This window comes from Platalea leucorodia, assembly GCF_965183815.1.
Source record: "Platalea leucorodia genome assembly, contig: HAP1_HAP1_SCAFFOLD_66, whole genome shotgun sequence".
Lineage (NCBI taxonomy): Eukaryota > Metazoa > Chordata > Aves > Pelecaniformes > Threskiornithidae > Platalea > Platalea leucorodia.
The window spans coordinates 118,915-143,543 of record NW_028121447.1 but is presented as its reverse complement, the minus strand read 5'-3'; the positions used below and the strand labels follow the sequence as shown (position 1 = coordinate 143,543).

General features: G+C 45.5%; 1 protein-coding gene across 1 annotated transcript; it reads left to right on the top strand.

Moving 5' to 3' along the window:
* Positions 1-1,411: 1,411 nt before the first annotated feature.
* On the top strand, positions 1,412-23,990 carry LOC309603380 (E3 ubiquitin-protein ligase RBBP6-like; the record flags this gene model as incomplete). The annotated part of the gene is made up of 18 exons (XM_082338244.1): positions 1,412-1,577; positions 4,094-4,193; positions 5,877-5,915; positions 6,580-6,616; positions 8,066-8,110; positions 10,475-10,563; positions 10,680-10,776; positions 11,578-11,717; positions 12,631-12,803; positions 14,147-14,250; positions 14,699-14,964; positions 16,705-16,801; positions 16,882-16,960; positions 17,054-17,111; positions 18,218-18,583; positions 18,809-18,910; positions 19,609-21,339; positions 22,427-23,990. 18 exons carry the CDS (start codon positions 1,412-1,414, stop codon positions 23,988-23,990), a joined length of 5,253 nt encoding a protein of 1,750 aa, XP_082194370.1.
* Positions 23,991-24,629: the final 639 nt, after the last annotated feature.

Below are 24,629 nucleotides of genomic sequence, written 5' to 3'. Positions count from 1 at the left end.
AACTAAGCATCCCTTGGCTATAGAGGACAGCACTGAAATCAAAAGGGTTTCCTGACTCCAGAAACCCAAAAGGCATTTAGAGATCTAAACCAAGCCGTCGTGGAAGCTCCCTCGTTAGCCCCACCAGACTATAACAGGTCTTTTATATTATATTTACGTGAAGAGAAAGGAATAGCCAGTTGGGCCAGAACCGTCTGCAAGCTGTAGTATATTAGTCAGCAGAACGAGACCTGGTAAGGCAAGGCATGATGTCATGCGCTAGGGCTGTTGCAGCAGCAGCGGCGAGGACTGAGAAAGCAAGAAATATTGTCCTGGGGCAGCTCCTATCGCTCATGGTTCCTTCTTTGCTTTTTAGTCCTCCTCCCCAGAGTTCAGGCAACCGTGGACGTGCCACAGTGGGGAAGTACCTTGGTTGATGGCAAGAAATAGAAATGGTCGTGGGCTTCTTTGACTGAACTTCCCATAAATGCACCCAAATACACTCCGACACCCTGAGATGTCCCCTCCCTTCGCTGGCCCTGCGGCGCGGGCAGCCGAGCGCCAGCCGGCAAAGGCTGCTGCATCTCCCCCCAGCTGTCTTACCCTGGCTGGCTGCTGACAGGAGGGGACAGCAGGTGGTGACAGCCTGGGGGTGACAGGAGGGACACCGCAGGCCCAGGGGGCGACAGGACACCGCAGGCCCAGGGCTGTTGGGAGAGGCACCACAGGCCAGGGGCTGGCGGGAGGTGACGCTGGGTGGTGAAGGCCCAGGGGGTGACAGGGGGACACCGCAGGCCCAAAGCGGGGCAGGACAGCGGGCGGTGACAGGCTGGGGGGACAGCAGGGGCACCAGCGGCCACGTGAGGCGCGGGGCGGTGGGTGCGGTGTGCCGTTGTGCGTGCGCCATTATGTGTGCGCGGTGACACGCTGACGGCAGCCCCTGCGGTTGTTGGCCGGGAAACCCCTCGGCGGAACGCTGGGGCAGGGGCACCCGAGTTGCCATAGTGAGCGGTTGGGCCGAGGTGCGCTGCGTGCAGAGAGGGAGCGGAGGCTGAGCCGGGGCCGTGGGGGCCTCTCCCCGTCGTCCACTCGCCCACTTGGACTGCGAGGAGGAGCGGGCGGGAGCCGCCGCCGCAGCCCAGCTCCATCGCTGAGGGCTGTGGGCAGGGGCGTTGCAGGGGCGAGGGCCGGGGCCTTGCAGCACCGCCGGGATGGAGTCCACCACTCGGCCTCCATCAGCCGAGTCTGCCTGAGGCCAGGGGGCCTGGCCGTGGTGGAGCGCTGTGGCCTCTGAGCGGCCTTGAGCCCAGCCCGTGCTGCTTGCCTGGCCCCCTCCGTGGGCCCTTCCCCGAGCTGCCGCAGGCCCTGTCCTGGCGCGGAGGCTGCGACGCCGTCTGCTGCGGTAGACGTCGTCGCGGAGCAGGCACCGACCATGTCGTGCATCCACTATAAGTTCTTTTCCAAGCTGAACTACGATACAGTCACCTTCAATGGGCTCCACATCTCCCTGTGCGACCTGAAGCGCCAGATCATGGGCCGCGAGAAGCTGAAGGCGGCCAACTGTGACCTGCAGATCTCCAACGCCCAGACCCAAGAAGGTGGGTGGGGGTGGTGGGCACGGGGTGGGACGCGATAACGGGATTCGGCCACAGTCGGTAGCTGTGACTTGTGCTGGGGGCCCGACAGAGCTGTTGTTTTGTCGTCGCTGTCCTGACAGCTACCTTCAGGGCTGTGTTTTAGACACGTTTTTTAGCTTTAGTCCTTTCCGATTAAAAAAAAAAAAAAAAAAAATTAACTTTTTAGTCTACGTGGTTTGACTTCACCTTTAACAAAATTTCCTCACCAAAATGCATTCAATTAATTGAGGCAAAGGAAAAATAAATGTATGAAAGCCAACTGGCCCCAGGTCCCTTCCCACAACGAGCTCAGCAATGTCCTCTGCTGTATGCAAACACTCTTCCACAAATTCTCTGACTGGTGGCTGAGCCAGTAGGAGCCTTCAAGCACCAAATACCAATATGGGCCATGATAAGTGTCCTACACAAATAAAGCCTTTACTTCACCAAGCTATTGTCACTCCTCAGGTGATCCATTTAAATGTGGACTGATTGACTTGGAAGGTGAATTCATTTTTATAGCAGTCTGTCATTAGATGGCTGGAGCTCTCTTCAGTGTGCACTTCACAAGTGGATTGAAAACAAGCACGTACCTGTCTCTCTCCAGATACATGCAAGGATAGTCGCTTCAGAAGGCAGATGTCAATGCTTCTCCTCTAACGGTCAATGAATTGTCACAAGATACTAAAAGAGGTCTTATTCCTCTTTCTGCGTCATACACCCGTTGTGCGTGTTCAAATTGACCGCTGCAGGCTTGCATGATTTGTGAATCAAAGCATTGGTTGCTGTCCTCATATATACAGTCTCTTTCTAGGAGAGGTGCTGCCGCTTGCAATCTTCTGCAGAACCCCCACAGTCCTCAGTTGGGCACAGGCGTAGCAAACCCCTGCCTTTTTGTGGAGCCACTGTTGCTTATCACGTATCTCTGAAACCGAAATCCGGTGGTTTGTGATCTGGAGCAGGAAGAATATTCTGCACGGCTTCGTTCAGCAGCTCAAAACCTTGAAGCTTGGGGCTTCGAGAAGTGCAGCTGGCATGAGCTCCCCGTTCTTTGTCTGGGCCTCAGTACTGTCGGAGGTCCTGCTCCATCGAAACATCACAGGGCAGGCCTTTCTTGACAGGGGGCTGTGCAATGGTTAGATTTTCCTTTTGCGAAGAGCTCTAGGGGTTGGTTTCAGGATATGGGCCTTCTGGAAAAGCTTCTGGTTTTGTCAATGGTAGTCCTTTCTAGGACTAAGACACTGAAAAATGGAGCGTAAATTGTGAAATATTCCTATTTTGTATGTGATCACTGAGCAAAACCACCCTGACAGAGCTTGGCTGGGTATGCAGCATCTTTGGTTTTCAGACCATCGTCCTGATTTAGTCTGTGAAGGTAAGGGCTTTTGATATTGAAAACTGTAGGCAGATTACAGGGAATGGCTGCTGAGAGTGCTTTAACATATTTAGTCATCTCCAGCTTGTGGAAGTGCAATATCAAAACCATTCTCATGGAGAGATCTTTGCATTTTAAGCTGTCTCAGTCCAAGTGTCTCAGGCAGGTGGTTTTTTGTTGGGGCCTTGTGTAAAGGTCAGGCGGCTTTCCTCCTCTTCAGCAGACTGACATGGTGTGAGCCAAGGCAGAGCATGGGTAGCTTCAGGCACACGCTGTTTTCGAGAGGCTTTCCGAGGCTGCCTTCCTAAGGAATTTCCTTTGAGTCTCTCTGCTCTGCAAAAAGTGAATGGAAAGTATTCACATTCCTTTGGTTCATTCAAACGAGATGAGTAGCTGAAGAGGGGAGATACCGCGTTGGAGCCCATTCTGCCCTGCTTGTGAAAGCAAGCTCAAAACCCACCCAACATTTCTGTGATCCAAATTCTAGAACTGCCAGCCCCGTTTCCATTTCAGTGTAACGAGCAGCTGAGAAGTGTGGCTGTTGATGGATGAAGCTCCAAGAAATAGGCAGCGAGGGCAGGCTCTCTTCTGTGTTCTGTCCGTCCTGAGCACCAGCAGCGTAGCTGAAGCGTTTTTAGTGAACGGCTACTGAAGCAATGGCGCAGAGTTTCCAGGCTTTAGCGCAGTGCCTGTTTTGCTGCAGGGCAAGCTGGTCAGGCTTCAGAATCTGGTTTATGCAGGTGAGACTTTGCTGCTGTTTGTTTTTCTTCAAAGACCTCCTGGGTTTGGAGCCCAACAGAAGCAAAAGCCACTTCAGCTAGGTCAGGAAAGAACCTCATGCATTAGCAGAGCCTCCTTTAGTGACCCTTGGGACCATTTTGCTGTTGGCATTCCAACTATTTTAAAAAAATGAACAAGATGGTGCTGCTTGTGTTTGATTATCAGACCTGAAGATTTCTTGAACTGTACTGTTAGTGTGTTGAGATGATAAAAGCGCGATGTTACACATCAAATTTTGCTTTGACATCTGTGAGGGGGTTCTCTGAAGTGCTGTGTAATTAGCTATTAATATACATTCTTGGGAAGTGACTAATGTTTTTGTCTGTATTTATGTTGTTTGCAGAATACACCGATGATAACGCCCTCATTCCTAAGAACTCCTCGGTCATCGTTCGAAGAATCCCTGTTGCAGGAGTTAAAGCTGCCAGCAAACCATACGTGATGTAAGTATCCGTAAAGCATTGCATTCTTTGTTGGGGGTTTCAGTGTGTTAACTTTTTTATTGCTCGTAGTTTACAGAGGCATTCCGATTGGATCTTTCTTGTGAAAGCTGCTGTTAGTTTTTGTTGTAATGGGGTAAATTTTAATCTATCTGTCCCAAAGCAGACTTACCTTTTCAGACCTGCTGGGCCATGGGGTTTAACCTCCAACGGTGGTAACTTTTAAGATGGTTTCATTGGGTTTGTTCTTGGGGTTGATTCTTCTGAGAGCCAAGTTGTGGATCCTGTTTCCTCTACACGGAGAGATTCCTTACTCTATGTGTTTGCTTTGATGGCTTTTATAGTACAGACAGATAGGCATTGTAGTGTAAACTTGTAATTTGTTCCCATCTCCGAAGATTCTGCTTCTCAGGGTTTGACTCTTCCTTGCATTTGGGGGAGGGGGGGGGAGGGATATGGCAGCTCTTCTTACCCCCCAAATCTGGGGCTTTTGCACGCTAGCTCTAGAGGACAGACCAAGGGTTGCCAGCTGGCGAACCATGCAAACAAGAAGTTCCATTCAGAAGTGATTCTTAGTAGTTTCCTAAAGACAATGTCCGTTTCAGGCAAGAGAAAAACAACAATATCCTAAAGTATATTGCCTTTTGTGCGAGTACGATGAAGGAATGGATAATCCTTTCCAAACTTGAAACTCAGTAAGCCGTTTAGCACGGTACCAAATGTTACTAGTTATCCTTCTAAGTCTGTTTTTACCCTAAGGTGATACCGGTGCCCCAGGTTTTAGTTCTGTATTCCTAAGATTTACGGAGGACAGAGAACCGGGCATATTGATTAAAATGACAGCCCTTCGAATGCAATCCCGACTACAGGATTATTGCTGTCATTTATGTATTCATGCAGTCCAGTTCTATATTAGCTCCACTGGCATTGTTTGGAGGGTCCTCTTTGCCAGCCTACTTAAAGATACGCCTCTCCACCACAATTAGTTGCTATTATTAGCTTGGGGTTCTGCCACGTCTTTCTAATGTTGGTTCTCAGTAAATAAACTGATGAGTTACAGCGTGTCTTGAACCAACAGTACAGGAGCATCCTGGGACCCAGGAAGCCTTTGCAAGCAAAAACCCCTGAATTTATGTGGCTCTGCATGTAAACTTTGGGCGTATTACTGCCGTGGTTGTTACAGTGCTTTCAGGCGCTGCCTGGTAATTCTGGACGCCACAGCGTTGTGCTTATAAACAGGGCCTTGTGTTGGGGGTTAATTTCAACGCGTATGCTTAGCGCCGTCTTGTCAATGCATCCTCCGTTTCGGGTTGGATGGCACCCTCTCCTGGTATTGTAATGCTGCCCTGAAAGGAGAGGAGAGATGCTGCTAGCATCAAAGACCAAATAAATGCCTGCATGTGGGGATGAGGAAAGAATGGCCCTCTCTATTTGTACCTAAATTCCACTGCAGCCTTTGAATTGCCTCTGCTCATGGCACACTTTGGAGGACGTATGAATTGTTTGCTAACGCTATCAGCGGTTGCATGTCTGATCCATGATGAGTAGCATGCAGGGACAGATCAATGAGTGTGTGGAATCTCAGCGAGTTTTCAAATGTAATAAATATTTCCTAAACTATTGTAACATTTTCAAGATTATCTTAATGCAAATTCTGGCAATCAAGACCTTTTTCTTTTGTCGCAGGACTCCTAAGTCGCACAAAGCCCCAGGAACTGCTTTCAGGTGACCTTTCTATTACTATTTTGAGTCAATATAGCATACGTAACACATTTAATATTTTGGCACTTTCATAGCTAAATATGGCAGATATCTGAGCACAGGGCTTGGGCTTCCACAAAGAAACCCTGTTCTAAAGACTCTGCTGCTGACGGTTTTGGTATTTCTTTGTCCGACGGCTGATTTTTTTAACGTACGTGCACTTGCACTTCAAAGTGTCTAGACTGTCCCTGTTCTTTCTTAGAAACTGAAGTGCTGTATCTGGTGCCTATTTGTAACGCTGGGGGCACCCAGATTGGCTAAAGTGACCTTCGTGTTTTGATGGCTGATTATGGAAGAACACAGACCTGTAGTACAGACTTTGTATTTTTGATACTTCCATAGCAGAGACAAAATACCTGAGGGCTTGCTCTTGCACTGCTGTGTTCTATAGCTGTAAGCCTTAGAGTAATTTGTGACAAAGTAGAAACGTGATTTGGGGATTTTTTTTTAGTTGCACTGCATGTACCAAGGGAGAACAGTTTGTGTATATGAATAAATTTCCACATGTACGAGACTATCAGGACATAATGTTTTGATATTCAGGTTTTATAACCGGTTTTCACTACTTTACGTTGGGTACAAGTGCTTTATTTGAAGTTCTGATCACCTTTATTTCTTCTTCTAGAAGAAGTCGAACTGAGCCAGCGAGTGGCACATCAAGAGCGGTATGTAAAACACAATCTCACGCTTTTTTCTACACACTGCCCTTAATTCTAAACAATGCAGTTTTGTAGTAGTTTTCCAAACATGAACTTAATATCTTTTCCAGTACAACATAGCATATGTTGTAAATACAATGTCTTTGATTGGGCATAGTAAAAACTGAGTAATGCCATTATTTGCACAGCTCTGATGTGAACGTTGGTATTTGTGCCCAGTAATGCGTTGTATTTCGTACTGAGTCTGCTAGAACATTTCCTGAATGACTTTGTGTTGTACAGAGGACGCGTGATCGGTTTTAGATCATGTAGGTTCAGGGTTTGCACAGCTGAACGTGGTGCCGTGTTCTCCATCTGGCTGCCTAGAGCTGGCAAGATGTATGTTTGTACAGCTTGTCGTGTGCTTTTTGTTTCTTTCGGGAATAAAGCACTGGAAAGCTTGCCAATTGTTGTTGAAGAGTAAAGCAGCAAAATTGAAATGAGTTAAGAGTTTTTTTAAAAAGCATGCACAAAAGCTTACACTTTGAATATTTCTTCATTGTCTTGTCTTATGTTAGCTATCATTCTCCACTTCCACATTGGCGCTCTTGCCCTAATGTTACTACGCCCAAAGCAGGAAAGTGGATCCTTTTTGACTTCGATTACTGTTTCAGTAACAGCAAGGATCTCTAGTTGGTGTTTGTCCTTCGAGGCTGCAGAAATGCAGAGAGTCATGGCCGTTGTTTTAGCACCGTCAGGCACAACTGTGATCCTTCCTGGCTGAATTTTTAGTTTGGCCAAGCTCTCGGTCACCTTTATTTCAATAATTTGAGCAGTTGATTTTTGTCTAGACAAAGTGGTGGTTACTTGTATGGCTGATGTTTTGGATTGGTGTTCTTATTTGGGTTTGGTGGGGGACGGTGAATATTCTTAAACTGGTGGACAGGAGGGGCAGAGTTCATGTTTCAGGGCATATACGCCCGTGCTTTATTTTGACGGGCAACTGTACTGTGTCCATAAACCCAAACCGTGTGCATTTCTAAACGACGAGACGTTAACTGCTTAATTTACAAACTACACTGAAAAGAAGTCTCCTGTCGTGATGCTTCCTTCTCAAACAAACTCAAGTATTTTTTTAAGTCCTTTTGAGCTGACAATTGACAGCTTCCTTACCCTTTCAGATTTTAAGCAGTTGTGAACATTGGACAGGGGTCCTTCTCTGAGATATTCTGGAGCAGCGAGTTGATCGCAAGCGGGTTTGGTTCTTTTAGTTTCTTCTCATGAACCACATAGGCACTCTTAAGCTGTCATAGGCTTGGACTTTGTTTTGAGCAGATACAGATTGCACTAGGTTAGAAATGCCTCTTTGAGTGACACTCAGAGGACATAACGCAGGCTCTCAGGCTACAGCAGAGGTTAACTATTGCTGTGTTTTGATTGTAGAACTTGAATCTGTGTTTCATTTTTTGTGAACAGATTGATGACTCTTCCGCATCTATTTCTCTGGGCCAGCTTGCTAAGGTATGTACATATTCTTGTCAAATACTTAAAAAAAAAAAAGTGTTAGCTTCATATTTTTCAGTCCTATACCGTGATCTGTAGCTGGATGACTGTTGTAATGTGAACACAACTTTAATTTAATTCTTAGCAATTTAAAGTTTTTATTTTAACTTTAAAACGTGTGTATATTTTGGTACTATCCTGTAAAGAGGGGCTGCCCGTTTGGGAAGATCGAAGGGGAGTACCTTCTCAGCCTCAACATAATGTTGCAGTATTACTCATCTGCAAGACACAAAGCAGCAGCACTTCGGAAGCCGTTTACCGTTTTTCCTATGTTTTGTTAATTTTGCGTTGGAAACTAACACACTTTTTACAGAAGAATTTAATTGGCTGTAAGTTATGGCCATTTCAAGGGGGTTTGCAACAGCCAAAATAGAAGCGCTTCTGGAACACGGACAATTGCATGGCTATTTTTGAATTTCTAGTCCTTATAGTTCTAGATGCATTCTGTGGATGCTGCACAATTTCATCAGTTGTAGCGTATCTCAAGTGGACACCACGGTCTAATTTGTTTGAATGCAGACTGTGTAAATTGTGTCAGTGTACCTAACTGTCGAGAGGAACATGCCGATGCGCATGTGTGGCATATTAGCAGATGTGCCCTTCTGAAACGGTTGTAACGCCCTGTTTTGCTATGGAGCTGCTTGCTGGTTTTGCTCAGCCAGGTGTCACTTTGTCGGGGAAAGCACTAGTGATGGCCCTTTGTGACAGGCGTAGTGCTAGCCAATTGAATTCCTAGTCTGCAAAGTTACAAAGATTAGAGAAGGCAGGGCTTAATGCAGAGGAGCTGGTTCTTTCTTCTGAAAATAAAGGCTGGAGTTCATTGCCGAGAAAGAGAAATCTCTCCCCACGGGTAACTTCTTCCCTCTCTTCCTGCAGAAATTAAATTGTGTACACTGGGGGGAAGGAAACATAAATTTCTTTGGAAGGCAGCCACCAAAAGAAATTGGTCTCCATTGGTGCTGTCTCTGAACGTGTCCTTGGTTCTGTAAACTCCTGTGAAGTTTTACTCTGAAATGTGAAAACCTGTGCAAGTAGGGCACACATTGAAGCTTTTGAGAAAATTTAAGTATTTCAGAAAAATACAGGAACATAGCATAAAGCAGCTCAAAACTGTTACTTGCTCTGACCTCTTCAGTGCAGACTGGCTTAGCATGGAGGCAATGTGTTAGCAGGTTTCTGTTTTATTATTCCCATGTATGAAATGCTATGTTTGAATTTTGGTCTGTTCCTAGTAAGGTTTTGTGGGTTTTGGGTGTGTTTTGTGAACCGTTTGGGTTCAAACAAACGAGTCAAGTATCTGTAAAGTTTTCTGTAAACGTTAATGATTTCATAGATGTCGATCTGCATTATGTGACTGTGGAGAAAAAGCTGTGTATATGAAACAACCATTTAAGAGAATGTTGAACCTGGCTGGTTGCTTTTGGGAGTGAATGCATCTAAAAACAAAAGCAGGAGTGGTTGACCTGCATGATCAGTGCCTGAAGGTCCAGATCATTTACAGTCACTCCCTCAGGCCCTGCTTGTATCTGGGCTGGTGTGTAATAAAAACATTGGAACAAACACGACTTAAAAAAAAATCAGCTACCTTCAGTAATTCTGGATAAGGTTTCTATTACGATTTGTATGTTAAAAGGACACAGTCAACTGGAAAAACCGGCAGGTTTTGCTTGCTGCAGTTAAATCGCTGAATATGAAGAGGGTAGCGGGGGGGAACGTGCAGCTGGGACTGCCTACAGCACATCGTGGTCAAATTTCCACTGACAAGAATCTTTTGTCTTGCTGAGGGATTATCAAAAGCTTGATTCCTTTTAATGCTTCTGTGTCTGAAGCTGAATTTCAGCCAGCAAGACCCACTTCCCCGACTCTTGTGTGTCCTTTTACTGCTGCGAAATGTAAATAATGGTACTTGCCTGCATCTTTCTCAATTAAACGTCCAGTGGCTATCTTCTGCTTCAAATAGTCTGGGGCTTAAAAATCCATTTAAAAGTGCTGGATAGTATGATTTTTCCTACACAGAGCTTCAGTCCACTTGGAAGCACATTGGATTGGTTACAGGAGTCTTTGTGTGAGGTACAAAGAGAGCCCAAGGTTTGGAGTGCCCAAGAAGGCTCTTTTCAAGTAGGTTCCCAGGCCCATAAACCCCCTGCCGTGGCCTAAGGACTCCCCAGAGCATCTTCAGCACGGCTCTGTTTTCTGTCAGCGGCTGTTTTCATGCAGCCTCAGCCCGCGCTGTGCTGCTCTTTGCAGGATCGGGGGAGTGGTGGTGTCTTTGGCCGTGTGGGCTGAAATGTGTTTCTAATGTGTGTATTGCCTGTTGAACAGACTGCCAATCTGGCTGAGGCCAATGCCTCTGAAGAAGATAAAATCAAGGCTATGATGACACAGTCCTGCCATGAGTATCATCCAATCAAGTAAGTGTTGATAACGTCCAATCTGTTCTTTGAAGATGATGGAAAAATCATAGAGATGTTTGTTTTAACAAGAGAGACGCACGCATAGCTTTTTCTTTTTCCCAAAAACCTTTTAGTTACACGAAGAAACCCTTGGGTCTGCTTCCACCATCATATACCTGCTTCCGTTGCGGACAACCTGGCCACTATATAAAGAACTGCCCAACAAATGGGGTAAGGTTGAGGGGGACTTCTGGTGTTACTTGGGGGTTCATTTTTTTACCTTGGCAGTTACCTAACAACTACATGACTGCTCATCTTTGGAATTGTTTCTCTGGGGGTGAAATATAGAGGTTGTATGGCAATGTTGCAAAGCCCTTCAAAATTCAAGGGAAACCTGGAGTTGTAAATGTAAACTTTTATTTTTTCCAGGTCATAGACATTCAATATGTCCATAGATTGTTCTCTGTGAACTTTCATGCATATTTTTAGATATTCCAATATCATTGGAAATGTTTCTCTTTTTAACAACAGTTCACAGTTTTTAGTATTTCATATAAACCTAAGCTCCTTTCTGTTGACCCCACCCGCTGAATATTTGCCTGTTTTAATGACACAAGCCTCTGGGTGAGTATGCATGCCATTTAACATTGTATATGCGTGAGGTATGAACTGAACCTTCATATACAGTTCCTCAGTGCCTGGTTCAGAGCACTGAACTGAGCTCGCCCTGGGAATTGCGCTTTGGAGGAGGAGCGGGTTGGTATCTCTTCTGAGCGGAGGGCAGGCTAAGGGATATTTCACCCTTAAGGAACCTGAAGTTAAGCCCAAGAGTGTCGACGGCGTTCAAAACACTGCTCAAGCCTTGGAACACCCTGGCTATATTCATTTAGGAAAATAAGTATTTTAGTCAAGCAACCTTCTGTTAAGGAAAAGGAGAGGATTAAAGGCTTTTGCTGCTTAGAATAATCATGGACATGTCATTTTAAGTGTGGGTCTTAAGATGAGCTATGTTTGCCTTTCTTCTCTTAACAGGGCAAAAATGTTGAGTCTGTTCCCAGAATTAAAAGGAGCACGGGAATTCCACGGAGTTTCCTGATAGAGGTGAAAGATCCCAATACAAAGGGTGCTATGCTAACCAACACTGGGAAGTATGCCATACCAGCTATTAATGCGTAAGTAGGGAATTCATTGGACCGACCCAAAAGCGAATGAGAGAAACTGTGCGTAAATGTCTGAGTGGCCACGCGACCAAATCGGCCAGCCTCTGTAATTGCGGGGGAGGAAGCATTGTCGTTGTATCTGAACCTTAAAATCTGTGATACTTTCTAAGATTAAAATAGGGTGGCCCTACTGCTCATGGCCCTGGAAGCTGGTTAAACTAGTGCTGTGCTAAGAATCTGTATTTCTGCAAAATATTTCAGTAGTGTTGACAGTGGGAGTTGTTCTCTCTGAAAGCTCGTTTTGCTGCTGGTTTATGTTTCAAAGGCTTCTTGCAAAATGTAACCCATCGCCGTTGGACTGAGATTTCCTCCCCCTCTGACTTTTATCCAAGCTCACGTGTGAAACAGGCTGAAGTTTCCCTGTTGCTCTGAACTCAGAAAATCCAGCCGTGGGCTGACAAGAGGGGCTGTTACGAAATGCACTTGGTAGCACTTCTGCTTTTCTGTCGTGGATCTCCTTTTGTAGAAGCTGGAACATAGACTGCCCTTATTTATAAAATGGAATTACTCGGAGACTCACTTCATCCTGAGCCTGCAATTTACCTTTACCCCCTGGCAAAGGAGAGGTGGGATTCCTTGCACCCGATTTCTAGCTGTCAAAACATTATTGTTGTAGTCGGAGCCAATTTCTTAGTTGATCCAATGAATGGGAGAGTTCTGCAGAAGGAAAATTGTTCCCCCCTCCCTCTTCTGGTCTTGTGGCTATAGAAAAGCAGTTTAAACGAGATGCCTACGTCTTCAAAGGCTAGTGTGGAGCGAGGAGAATTCCATCTCTTGTCTTCCTTTGATAAAATCCTACGCTTGGAAAAGTTTTCCTTTCCTCGTCTTTCACTTTTTTCTTTTTCCTTCCCCCCCCCGCCTCCAGGGAAGCTTATGCCAGAGGCAAGAAGGAAAAGCCACCCTTTTTACCCGAGGAGCCGTCCTCCCCCTCCTCCTCCCATGATCCCGTTCCAGAGGAGCTGCTGTGTCTCCTTTGTAAAGATACAATGACTGATGCCGTGGTTATTCCCTGCTGTAGAAACAGTTACTGTGACGAATGTAAGTGTTACTCCCAGGTTTGTTAATCCCCAACATCAAACTGATCTTCTGAAAGCAGACATAGGAGATAACGGCATTACTTTGTCACCAGTTCGATGTAAGACTGAAGTATGGCCTGACTAGGAAAGGACTCTCCTTGTAGAAAGGAAAAAAAAAGGCAGAAAGCTTTTTCCCCTTTTTATGTATCTCGTTAAATCTCTTTACACGCGTGTCGTGGTTTAACTCCAGCCGGCAACTAAGCACCACCCAGCCGCTCGCTCGCTCCCCCGCAGTGGGATGGGGAGAGAATCGGAAGGGTAAAAGCGAGAAAGCTGGTGGGTTGAGATAAAGACAGTTTAACAGGTGAAGCAAAAGCCGCGCGCACAAGCAAAGCAACACAAGGAATTCATTCCCTCCTTCCCATGGGCAGGGAGGAGTTCAGCCATCCCCAGGACAGCAGGGCTCCATCACGCGTAACCGTTACCTGGGAAGACAAACGCCATCACTCCCAGCATCCCCCCCTTCCTTCTTCTTCCCCCAGCTCTATATGCTGCGCATGACGCCATACGGTGTGGGATAGCCCTTGGCTCAGCTGGGGTCAGCTGTCCCGGCTGTGTCTCCTTCACACTTCTTCTGCCCCCCCGGCCTCCTTGCTGGTGGGGCGGTGTGAGAAGCAGAAAAGGCCTTGACTCTGTGGAAGCACCGCTCAGCCATAAGGAAACCATCCCCGTGTTACCAACCCTGTTTCCAGCACAAATCCAAACCATAGCCCCCCACTAGCTACTATGAAGAAAATTAACTCTGTCCCCGCCCAGACCAGCACAATACGGAAGGACGAGTATGAGAAGAGTGCGTAATTGTGCAGGAGATTCCAGAATTAGATAGTGACTGCATTTATTTGTCCACAGCCCTTTCTCTCATACAAAATTATATAGCCAGCTCTGGTGATTTGGTGTGGTCTGCAACAAACGGATAGTCAGGCATTTAATCCGCCGCCTTCTCCACCGGAGGGTTGGTTAAAACCTTCAGAACTCAAACCTCCTAATGTGTTGAAATGTGTTTTCTTCATTAACCTTGAGGTTAGTGACTTCTCACTGTACTAGCCAGCGGAAAGAAGATCAGTCGGAACATCAAGGCACAACCTCCTGTACATCTTCAGGTGTTGCATGAGTGCAGTATCAAACCGTATAGTTATTTGCTGCAGACTGGAAATTTTTTACACTGTTGAACATTGATCGCTCCGTGCTCTCAATTCAAGACCATATTCACCCATTAACCACACACTTGTGTTTAGAATTGATTAGAGCCCAAAAATACTCCTTAGTTTGGCTAAAAGCTGTTTTGATGATTCTGATGATTCACAGGTATTAGAACAGCGTTACTGGACTCTGAGGAACACAGATGCCCAACATGCCATCAAACAGACGTTTCTCCTGACGCTTTAGTCGCCAACAAGTCCCTACGCCAGGTAACACGATGACTTTCACGTAAACTGTTGGCAAGGAAAAGTCTATTTTTCAAAAGCTGAAAGGGAAGAAGATATTCATTTACCTCTCCTTAAGCAAGGCTAAATGGAGTAAGGCTCAATTTACTTTTCAAATACATTATCTGTTGTTACAGAAGCTTACAACTCTTTAGAGACAATCTGGCAAATTCAGGTCACCCTTTTGTTTAACAGGCTTGTCTCACTTTCAAATTCAGTGCCAACGCTGGAGTACTTTAAATACGGCTGCTCTGAGTTGCAAGTCATGAATATCAGTGTTCAGTGTGATGTATCCATACATCTGTATGTTGATTCATTTTAGGACTGATAGCATTTACAGGAATACACAAGGAGTTTTACTCCGTGCAGGCTTTTCTTCGTCTGTCTACTGAAGTTTCGTATTAACTTTTTGTAAATGCTTTCCTGCCTCTAGGCTGTGAACAACTTCAGAAATGGGACTGGCTACGCAAAAGGGCTCCATAAGCAGGTTCAGCAGCAACAGCAGCAGCAGCCGCCACCGCCACCACCTCCACCACCACTCCTGAGGCAAACAACAGCCCGCAACCTGCAGCCTCTGCTCTGGCCAACAATTTCCAGCCAGCGGGATCCGCTCATGAGTCCACTGGCTTCTCTGGCTTCTCCTTCTGTTGCTGCTCTGTCATCGTTGGCCCCTGCTGAAAAGCCAGGTGGACCTTTTCGGTAAGGAAATCTGTAGATCAACACGAATATAAAAGGCACCAAGGTGCTGAAGTTAGATTGTTTCTCCTGAGCTTCTCAGCTAGCGATTTCTATAGCATTAGTGACAGTTCCAGAGAACTGTGGCCGTTCTGGGTTTGGGTTTTACTTTGAATGAGGACACTTGAATAATTTGGAAGCGTGCCTCATGCAAGAATTTTCTCCAAAGTATTTTGGTTTGCTTCTCTTACAAGTCATTCAGTACGCGTTGACCCTGAAAGAGGAACTTTTTTCCCCCAGGAGCCCTTTGAGTTTAAGCGGCTAGCAATTCCTAAAGTAAGCATTTGGTTATGTCAGAGCTTCTGGAGTGCATTCATTTCTCTTTAGTACTGAGGAAATAATCGTTTCCTGAAAAGCAAAAAAGCCCAATGAGAGGTAAAACTGACCAGGTGTTTCACATCACTTTTTTCTACAGTATTTCTATCATCAGTATTATAAGTCAGAGTCATTCTCAGTAATGCCGTGTAGTCAGCACCGCACGCAGATTTGGATAATAAACATTGAAACACTGTAAATTTGAAGTCTTTACAAACATTTACCAACAAAGTCCTAGTAGGCAACCCAGTGAAGCGGTAGGAAAATACATGGAAAATCTGTACTGTTGTTGAGGGCTTCTGTCCTTTCACTTTTATGCCTGGAATGCAAAGAGCCACTCTGTCCAGAAGACTGTCAGGCGCAGCTGCACCATTGACTACAAAGGTCACAAGTCAAAAGAACCTCTAAGGCAGCCACTGAGCCAGCACATAAACGTTTCCCAAGAGAATTTCAGTTCTTGCATCTTCCACAACTGAGAGTCAGTGTCTGGGCTATACGTACTCCAATCCTTTTATGTGCAGCCAGCTTACTAAAATATTTTTCCGGTGAGCCCTGGCAGCCAAGAGGGCAAACTGCATCCTGGGATGCATCAAAGGCAGGGGAAGCAGCCAGTGAAAAGAGGTCATTATCCTGCTGTATTCAGCGTTGCTGCGGCCTCCCCTTGAACACGGTGTGCAGTTCTGGGCCCCACAACTGAAGAAGGAGGTGAAGGTCCTTGAGTGCGTCGAGAGGAGGGCAACAGAGCTGGTGAAAGGGCTGGGAGGAATGTCCTCTGAGGAGCGGCTGAGGACTCTGCCTTTGTCCAGTTTGGAGAAGAGGAGGCGGAGGGGCCACCTCATTGCTCTCTGCAGCTTCCTGCGGAGGGGACGTGGAGAGGGAGGTGCTGATCTCTTCTCGGTGGGATGCAGTGATAGGACGTGTGGGAATGGTTCCAAGCTGCGCCAGGGGAGGCTTAGACTGGACATGAGGAAGCATTTCTTTACCGAGAGGTTGTTCAAACCCTGGAACGGGCTTCCTGGAGAGGTGGTCGATGCCCCAAGCCTGTCAGTGTTGGAGAGGGATTTGGACAATGCCCTTAATCCCATGCTTTAACTTGGTCAGCCCTGAATTGGTCAGGCAGTCAGAGCAGATGATCGTTGTGGGTCCCTTCCAACTGAAATAGTCTAGTCTATTCTGTTCTATTTCTCCTTAAATGCCACTAGTCCAAACAGACTTCTCGTCAGTGCTTCATTTGGAATCGGCCAACTTCCCATTTGTACATCTGGAGAAGATTATTTTTTCATTTTTTTCCCCATTTACTATAGTCAGCCTTTTCTCACTTGGGACTTTGTATTTCAAGTAGCACTTCAAAACACTGTTTGAATAATAAAAATTTGGGTTCTTTTGTAGTGATGCCGGTACTGTTCTACCTCCTGCTGCGCTGGTGAGTGCTGCTGGGCTTTCTAAATCTTCCTTTCAGTCAATCGGCAGTTTGGTGGAAGAGAAGGTAAATTTTATTTCAACATATGCAGTGCTGCTTGTATTTTAGCAGAGCTTCTTTTCCGACTGTTTGCATTTATTCACAAGGGCTGTCGGGTTCCTGTAGTAAGACAACCAGCGTTACCAAGTCTTCTGGGCCCCCAAGGACACTCAATACACACAACTGGTAAGCAACTATAACTTGAGAAGTTCTTTTCAAAACTTATCTTCAGATCAACTGAATGGGATTTTTTTCTTTTTCCTCTCTCCACGCCAAAAGGTCATCCCAGGAGAGCCAGCGCAGTTCGCTCAGCAGCTGGCAGACCAGGCTGGGAGCTGTAAGTATGCTACAGAAATTCAATATATTCCTACTTGTAACCCGTTAAACGAGACCATAACACGTAGCTTATACAGCAAATAATAATTTAGTAGCTTAAAGCTGATTTAGAATGAAATAAGTGTGCACAGATAGTTGTGGAGAATACAAGTGGTAATTCGTTTTTAAATGGCTTCATTTGAATTGGCTGGAAACCATAATTACATATAAAATTGAAATATCATTAAAGGGTGAGGTGGAAAGCCACCCTTCTGATCACTGGCTGAATAGGGCTGGAGAAATTTATTTCCCCATAGAAATCAGCCTCCAACGTTCTTTTTTACCAACTTAGTTGATACTGAGTGAGCAAAGCATTGGATAGTCAACGCTGTGTTGTGTTATTTTATAAAAATTTTGAATGTCTTCAATTCAGTCCTCTCAAATAGCCAAGCTGCTTTCTCTCAGTTGGAGAGAGAGAGAGAGGAGTCTGTTTTCTCTATTATTGCAGTGTCAAGTTAGTCCTTCCTTTTGGTACGTATTTGTTATAGATAGATTGTAAGGGGGCATTGTGTTCATACTATGCTAAAGATAAATAAAAACAAACCCCAGGATCCATCCCACAGATTGTCTAAAATCTCAAATTCAGTAAGTGAGAAAATAACAATTTGGGGACAAAAGCAGGCCAAACACATCCTCATGAGGCAACAACATAGGAGGCTTATGTGGAAGAAGTTAAAAGAAGTTTGAGAGAAGATGAGTTAATATTTGTGCAGTGCTTTGAAGATCAGAAGTGTGAAGTATTGACCATATCAAGGAGTGGCAGAGGAGCGGTGGGCACTTGGCCCAGGGGAGATGGGAGTCTCTTTTAAGCACGGGCAGCCTCCATCCACAGGCGCAAAGCTGAGTATAAGGAGAGAAGACTGAGGGAACCGCTGGGGCTGGGGATGTGGAAGGCGAGTCTGAGGATCAAGAAATGAGGGCAGTCTCAAATGAACAGACAGCAGGGAGAGAAATGCTTAAGTTGAGAACAAGAAGTGCTCGCCACCGTGCTCCCGCTTCCTTCGCCTTCCTCTTTAAAATGGGGGCAGAGTGTAACAAACAGTGACACATGTTTTTGGGTTTCTTTAGAAGTTCAAATCGAGGACGCCCGCCTAGCGAACGTACCCAAAGGACTCAGGCCCCAGCACTGCCACCATCAATCGCCATCTTTGTGCCTGTGCCTCCACCTCCCTTGCATCCTCCACCACCCCATGCCCTTCCTCTCCCACTGCGGGTACCACCGCCCCAGTTGCCTCCTCAGTTTCCCCCTGGTCAGCCTCCAGCTGCTGGGTGCACTGCCCCCCCTCCAGGATATCCCCCCGCTCCTGCCAACAGGTCGCCAGCTTGGGTACCAGCAGCAGGACCAACGGCTCCTTCAAATACCATCCCAACGACACAAGCACCTCCTTTACCTAGGGAGGAGTTTTACAGAGAACAACAGAGACCTAAAGAGGAGTAAGTATTTGGCTCCATGCAAAAGTAAACCCAGACAAATGTCATTCTAAAGCTTTCCCTGAAACTTCTAGGCATTCTAAACTGGCTTTGCTTAACTAGGATGTTCACCTTTTGCATTTGCATGCAGTAGACATTTTCTCCTATCGGCCAGGGTTTCTTTCTTGATGTCTTTTTGTAAGAAAGGTCAAACTATCCTTGTAAGAAAGGTCAAACTTCTTTTAACAGGGAGAAGAAAAAGTCCAAATGTGATGAGCTTACAAAGGATTTTGGTAAAGAACTGATGGAATATAAAAAGATTCAAAAGGAGCGTAGGCGTTTGTTTTCCAGGTAACTGCTTTACACGTCCGTAATGGAGAAGCGGGTTGTCTAGAAGAATCAGGAGGAGTTCGCCTCCACCTCTCCATCGTCAGATGGATTGGATGAGTCAAGGGATCAGCAGCGACAGGAGTAAATAGTCCTGGGTGTAAGATTGCAGTACAAGTCTTTTGCATCCTGTACAAATTGCCAAACCAGTAGTGAAGATGAAGAGACTAAGCTGGCATTTTAAAATGGAGCTTTGCCGTCTTCAGGCTAAATCGTGTTTTCTTGGTGTTTGATACTGCACTCTAGCCATTAAGACTTGCACTTTTTGCATCTTACTGCAACAAAAATGATTTGCACTGCAGGTAATTGTTGAGTAGTGAAAAATGTGTGCGTTCATGTACCAGTAGAGGCCAGTATACCCCGCCTTAGATCAATCAATAGCTGTGGTAGTTAATGTCATAGAAGTGGGTGGAAATAGGCTTCCCCTTCCTGTATGTTGGTACACTAACAATGCAGCAGCTGTTCTGTCTCGTAAGCAGAAACTTTTACATACGATCAAGTCCTTCAGTTTGCAGTAGCAGTATGTCAGCAGCTGAAAGAAGCTTTGGCATTAGCCTGTGGAGAGGAAAAGAAACCCAAACCAAATTTGGGAGGAAAAAAACTGGGGAGAGCGACTGTTTTGAGTTAACTTCACTTTTTTTGTGTTTTGTGTTTTTTTTAAGGTCCAAGTCTCCCTATAGTGCTTCATCTTACTCGAGAAGTTCATGCACCTACTCCAAGTCAAGATCAGGTTCTTCCCGCTCTCGCTCCTACTCTCGATCCTTTAGTCGTTCCCATTCTCGTTCCTGCTCACGATCCCCGCGGTATTCAAGAAGAGGCAAAAGGAAGAGTCATAAATATCGTTCTAGGTCAAGGTCACGGGGTTATCACCATTCAAGGCTAAGAAGATACCGTTCACGATCAAGGTCTCCAGTGTTTAGAGGCCACTCTCCCACTACACGGACCGTACCTCGAGGGGAAGGAGGAAGGGAGTATTTTAACAGATACAGAGAAGTTCCTCCACATGATATGAAAGCTTGCTATGGCAGATCTGTTGACTTGAGAGATCCATTTGAAAAGGAAAGATACAGAGAATGGGAAAGGAACTCTAGAGAATGGTATGAAAAGTTTCACAAGAGCTTTGCTGTTGGCCCTCAACCTCCACCTCCAGTAAACAGGGGCAACTTTTCTCCAGATAGGTTTGGTCCGCCTGGGACCAGACGAGAGAATTTGCCACAGGCTTGGGGACGTAGGGAGGATTATCCTGGTGGGCAGAGCCACAGAAATCGTAATGCAGCTGGAAATTACCCTGAAAAACCTTCTGGAAGAGAGCGCCATGACATCCGAGATGCTACAAAATGCAAAGAGAAGGAGGGGGAACATCCACTGGGGGATGGCAAAGGAAATAAAGATAAAAACCCCCAGAAGAGAAGAAAAGGGGATGAGAATGAAGGCTTTCCCAAAGCTGAGTTGTTAGAAGGTGCGAGGAAAGCCAAAGAGCCAGTTCCAGCAGCAGATGTTAAAAAGGACTTTCTGTTCATGCTCCCAAGAAGAGACGATGCCACCCCTGTGAGAGATGAGCCTATGGAAGCAGATTCTCTTGCTTTCAAACCAGTATCTGCAAAGGCGAAAAAAGAGGAGAAGCCAAAAGCAAAAATTGACAAGACAAAGCGGAAAGCAGAAGCGGCTGTTCTGCCTAAGAATGACAGCATAATAAAACCAGCTAAAGCTTCCCAAGAGGAGGTGGACACCGATCGTGAAGAATCTCCTCGAATGGAACCTGCTGTGAAAAAAGTGAAGGAGGAGTTGCCAAAGACAGACAGTGTTAAAACCTCTTCCTCTCAAAAGGCTGAGAAGGCTCTTGGTTCCCCACGGAAAGCTCACCCCAAAGTTACAAAAGATCACCCAGAAACCAGAGCAGCCAACGAGGAAACGGCAAAGAAAGACCATCGAAAAGAAACCAAGTCGGAGAAGCCCTCCAACAAAGAGGGCAAGTCAAAAACACCTGCTGAAAAAAGCAACCCCTCTGATGCAAAACCTGAACAAAGAAAACGAAAAGTAGATGAAAAGGTTGCTGAAGAACATGAAGCGACTTCCCTAAAGGCCTCTAAAGCAGAAGCTGCTGACTCGAAAAGACCACCAAAGGGGAAGACTGAGCCTGATGGTGAAAAAGGAGAGCAAACTCCAGAAGAGGATAAACCTGCTTTTCTTAACAACCCCGCCAAAAAGATTAAACTGAACCAAGAAACTGGCAAAAAGGTTGTGAGTGGAGAAAATGTGCTACCTGCAAAAGAACCTGGTGAGAAAGCTGAGCCGAACAGCAGCAAAGTTAAGCAAGAAAAAGCAAAGGGAAAAGTAAGAAGCAAAGGAACGGCAGCTGATGGATCTAGTGCAACTCTGGTACATTGCACCAGGTACCTCATCTTTTCTTTTCCTATTCTTTCTTTCCTCCCTCCCCCCTGCAAACAAATGTAAAAGTCTGTATGGTGACTAATGAAAGGAACAGCTAAATCTGTGCTAAATGAGTGAATAATCTGTGATCTTTCCTGTTAAGCTGTACTTGGGTCAGAATCAAATTTTGTGAAAGAAAACAAGCAGTCTGTACTGCCCAGACAGCTCATAAGGTTAATTCATTGATGACGTCTTTCACCCTTACTTCTGGGACTTTTTTCCCCCCTTCTTATTCATTATATGTTGACTCTCTGAGGAGTCCCCTCGAGGTCTTCCTTCAGATCCAGCTTACTGCTAAAGGCAAGGATAACAGACATGTCTCTACCATGCAATATGTTGCCTTTGAAAAATTGCAAGGTGCTGTAATGATCTACTTTTGTCAGGGTGAGATGAAACGATACCTTGCAGAAATAGCAGCTTGGTTGCCAATATCTTGTACTGATTTGAGCTTTGAGCACAGTGCCGTGTTGACACAGCTACACTGCTTCCAGCTCAGTGCCAACTTCTTTGAAAGAGTGAATCTAGTGTGAAGCTGTTATTACGTACATTTCAGCATCTAAAGAAGCCGGACAGCGCAAACTCAAACCATTTAAGACGTCACTGGAGACTTAAGATAGTGTCTTGATATTCTAAACAGTTTTTAAAAGGTACATTTTTTCTGATGAAGAACACTGGGACATGGGAATAAAACTGTGGTTGTGTATACCTCTCCCTCATTGCTTGCTTAGATGTCGAAACAAGAATGTATAGCTAATTTATCTACCATTGGTAGAAGCAGGACATGAAGGAATTACCAGGTCAGGCAGTCCCCAATCTGATAATCTCGTGTCTTTGTTAATTAAATGTAGAGTAGGAAGGTACTAAATTAATTGATTGCTCGTAGTCTTAGCTAGTGGACTCATCCTTTCTCTCGTCTGTTCCCTTAATTGAACATCTTTTGAAAAAATACGCAAGATTTAGAATGGAAACACAAGCCGTTTTCTAAACTGTTACAAAAGATGGCGGTGCGTATATCTCACCCACGATTAATGTCAGCTTTTTTCCTCTTAGCACTAGTTCTACTGGAGGAAGCCCCATTAGAAAGACTGAAGAAAAGCCAGACACAAAACAAACTGTCATTAAGACCATGGAGGAGTATAATAATGATATCACAGCCCCTGAGAAAGACATCCTTATTATGATCCAGGTCCCTCAGTCAAAGTGGGAGAAGGATGACTTTGAGTCTGAAGAGGAAGACATTCAATCTACCCAGGTGCCCGCAACCGTAGGAAAACCTGCTAATGTTATACAAAATGCAAGTGCTAAGCCACCAAACCCTGTAAAACAGAGTGAGAAAGAGACGGAGCCTTTGAAGGAAAGACAGAAAACTACAAAAGAGGTGAGTTATGAAAGCTCCCAGCATGACGCAAAAAGTTCAAAAAGTTCAATGTCAAATGAAAAAGGAAAAACCAAAGACCGGGATCATTCTTTGTCAGACAAAGACACCTCTGAGAAGAGAAAGAGCAGTGTTCAGCAAGAAGACGACCCCTCAGAACGTGCAACCGAGCAAGGAGATGGACAAAGTATTTCCCAATCTTCCAAAGACCGCAGATTTTCAGAGAAGCCTGATACTGGCCATGGATCGGCTGCTAAAGACTTTACTCCTAAGCAAGACAAAAATTCTGACCGTGATGGCAACAGAGATTATTCTAGTTCCAAGCGTAGAGATGAAAAGAGTGAATTAGCAAGGGGAAGAGAGTCCCCTTCTCAAAACAGAGAATCTACGTCAGTCCAGGAGAGTAAGCCGAGAGACGAACGAGCAGAGCTGTCCGAAAAGTGCACTGGAGACGCCAACAGGAGCAGCTGCAGCCCTCCGCCTGAGCAGCAGCAGTCTGATCACAAAGCTGCTCACGATTCCAAGCGCACATTGGAGGAACCCAAACCTCTAGATATAAACGCAGGAGAAGAGAAAGAGAAGCACGTACCAGAAGTAAAGAGCAATGAAGAGAAAGAGCCAGGTGGTAATAAGGCACCTTGGAGAGAGGAATCGCCAGATGTAAAACATGAGAAAGAGAACGTGACTGGACAAAACAATAAAAGTGTTGCCCAGCCTAAGCCTCAGGTAAGCAGCTCCTCGCCGCTCTCTTCTGATCGAACGCGAGACACTGATGAGGCTGCATTTGTACCAGACTGCAATGAAAGTGAGAGTAAGGTATCTGCAAAAGGTGAGGAAGCGGCAGGGAAAACTCATGACGACCCAAAGGAAAAGGCTGTTGATAAGGTGAAAGAGGATACAGCAGCACCTGCTGCAGGTGACCGGCCTGAAGCAAGGCGAAGTCAAAGGCAAAGCAGTCCCAGTGTTAGGCGCAGCCGTAGCCAAAGCCCTTCTGAGAGTCAGACTGGAGGCCACAGGAGCAGTGCCAGCTCAGGAGAGAGGCAAGACAGCAAGAAAAAGAACAAGAAAAAAAAGAAGAAGAAGGACAAGAAGCAGAAGAAACAGAAGAAGCAGAAGAAACACATTGGAAATGAAACGGAATTGGAAAAGAGCCACAAACACAAGCACAAGAAGAACAAATGGAAGAAGAGCAAAGACAAGGAGCAAGATGACCAAAAAGTGAAATCTGTCCCTACATAGAATGACAGATAATGAAAAAAGACTTAAATCCCAAGTCATCTGTATTAAACTTTGTTAAAATGTGAACGAGTTCAAGCATTGCAAATGATGCCATGAAAGACCCTGCGTTGCACTTAAAAAATTGCCGCTGGATTGTTTGATTTTTACATCGGAGCTTTAAAAAGCGAACATTTTGTACAGAATTGTGAGTTGTGACCACGCAACATGAAAGGCGTTGCTGGGGCCTCTTATTTTTAACCACCGTTAATTAGTCTGGCTGGAGTTTTCTGTCCTGAAAATTTTCACAGTTGAATTTTCTTTTAATTGCCTGGCAGAAGCAGCTGGTATCAGTTATAAAATAGCAGCAGAATGATTTGCAGAATACATTGCAGCCTTGTTATGTCACTTCTTGATTACAATAAAATGTTTTCAGTAAACTACCCGGTGTGATGAGCTTTTCAGTGATAGCTGAACATCAGCAGAGCAAAGCCTAGTGACAGAAAAAAGCCACCAGTAAAAGCTTGCTGGTAGCTGACATGTATGAAAAATAACGTCCACGGGTTTAATTTTGCAAAGAGCGGTAGGACTTTCAGTCTTCTGAACGGATGCCATGTGGGGAGGCGCTGCCGAGAGGTAAGCCAGCAAAGGGGAAAAGAATTG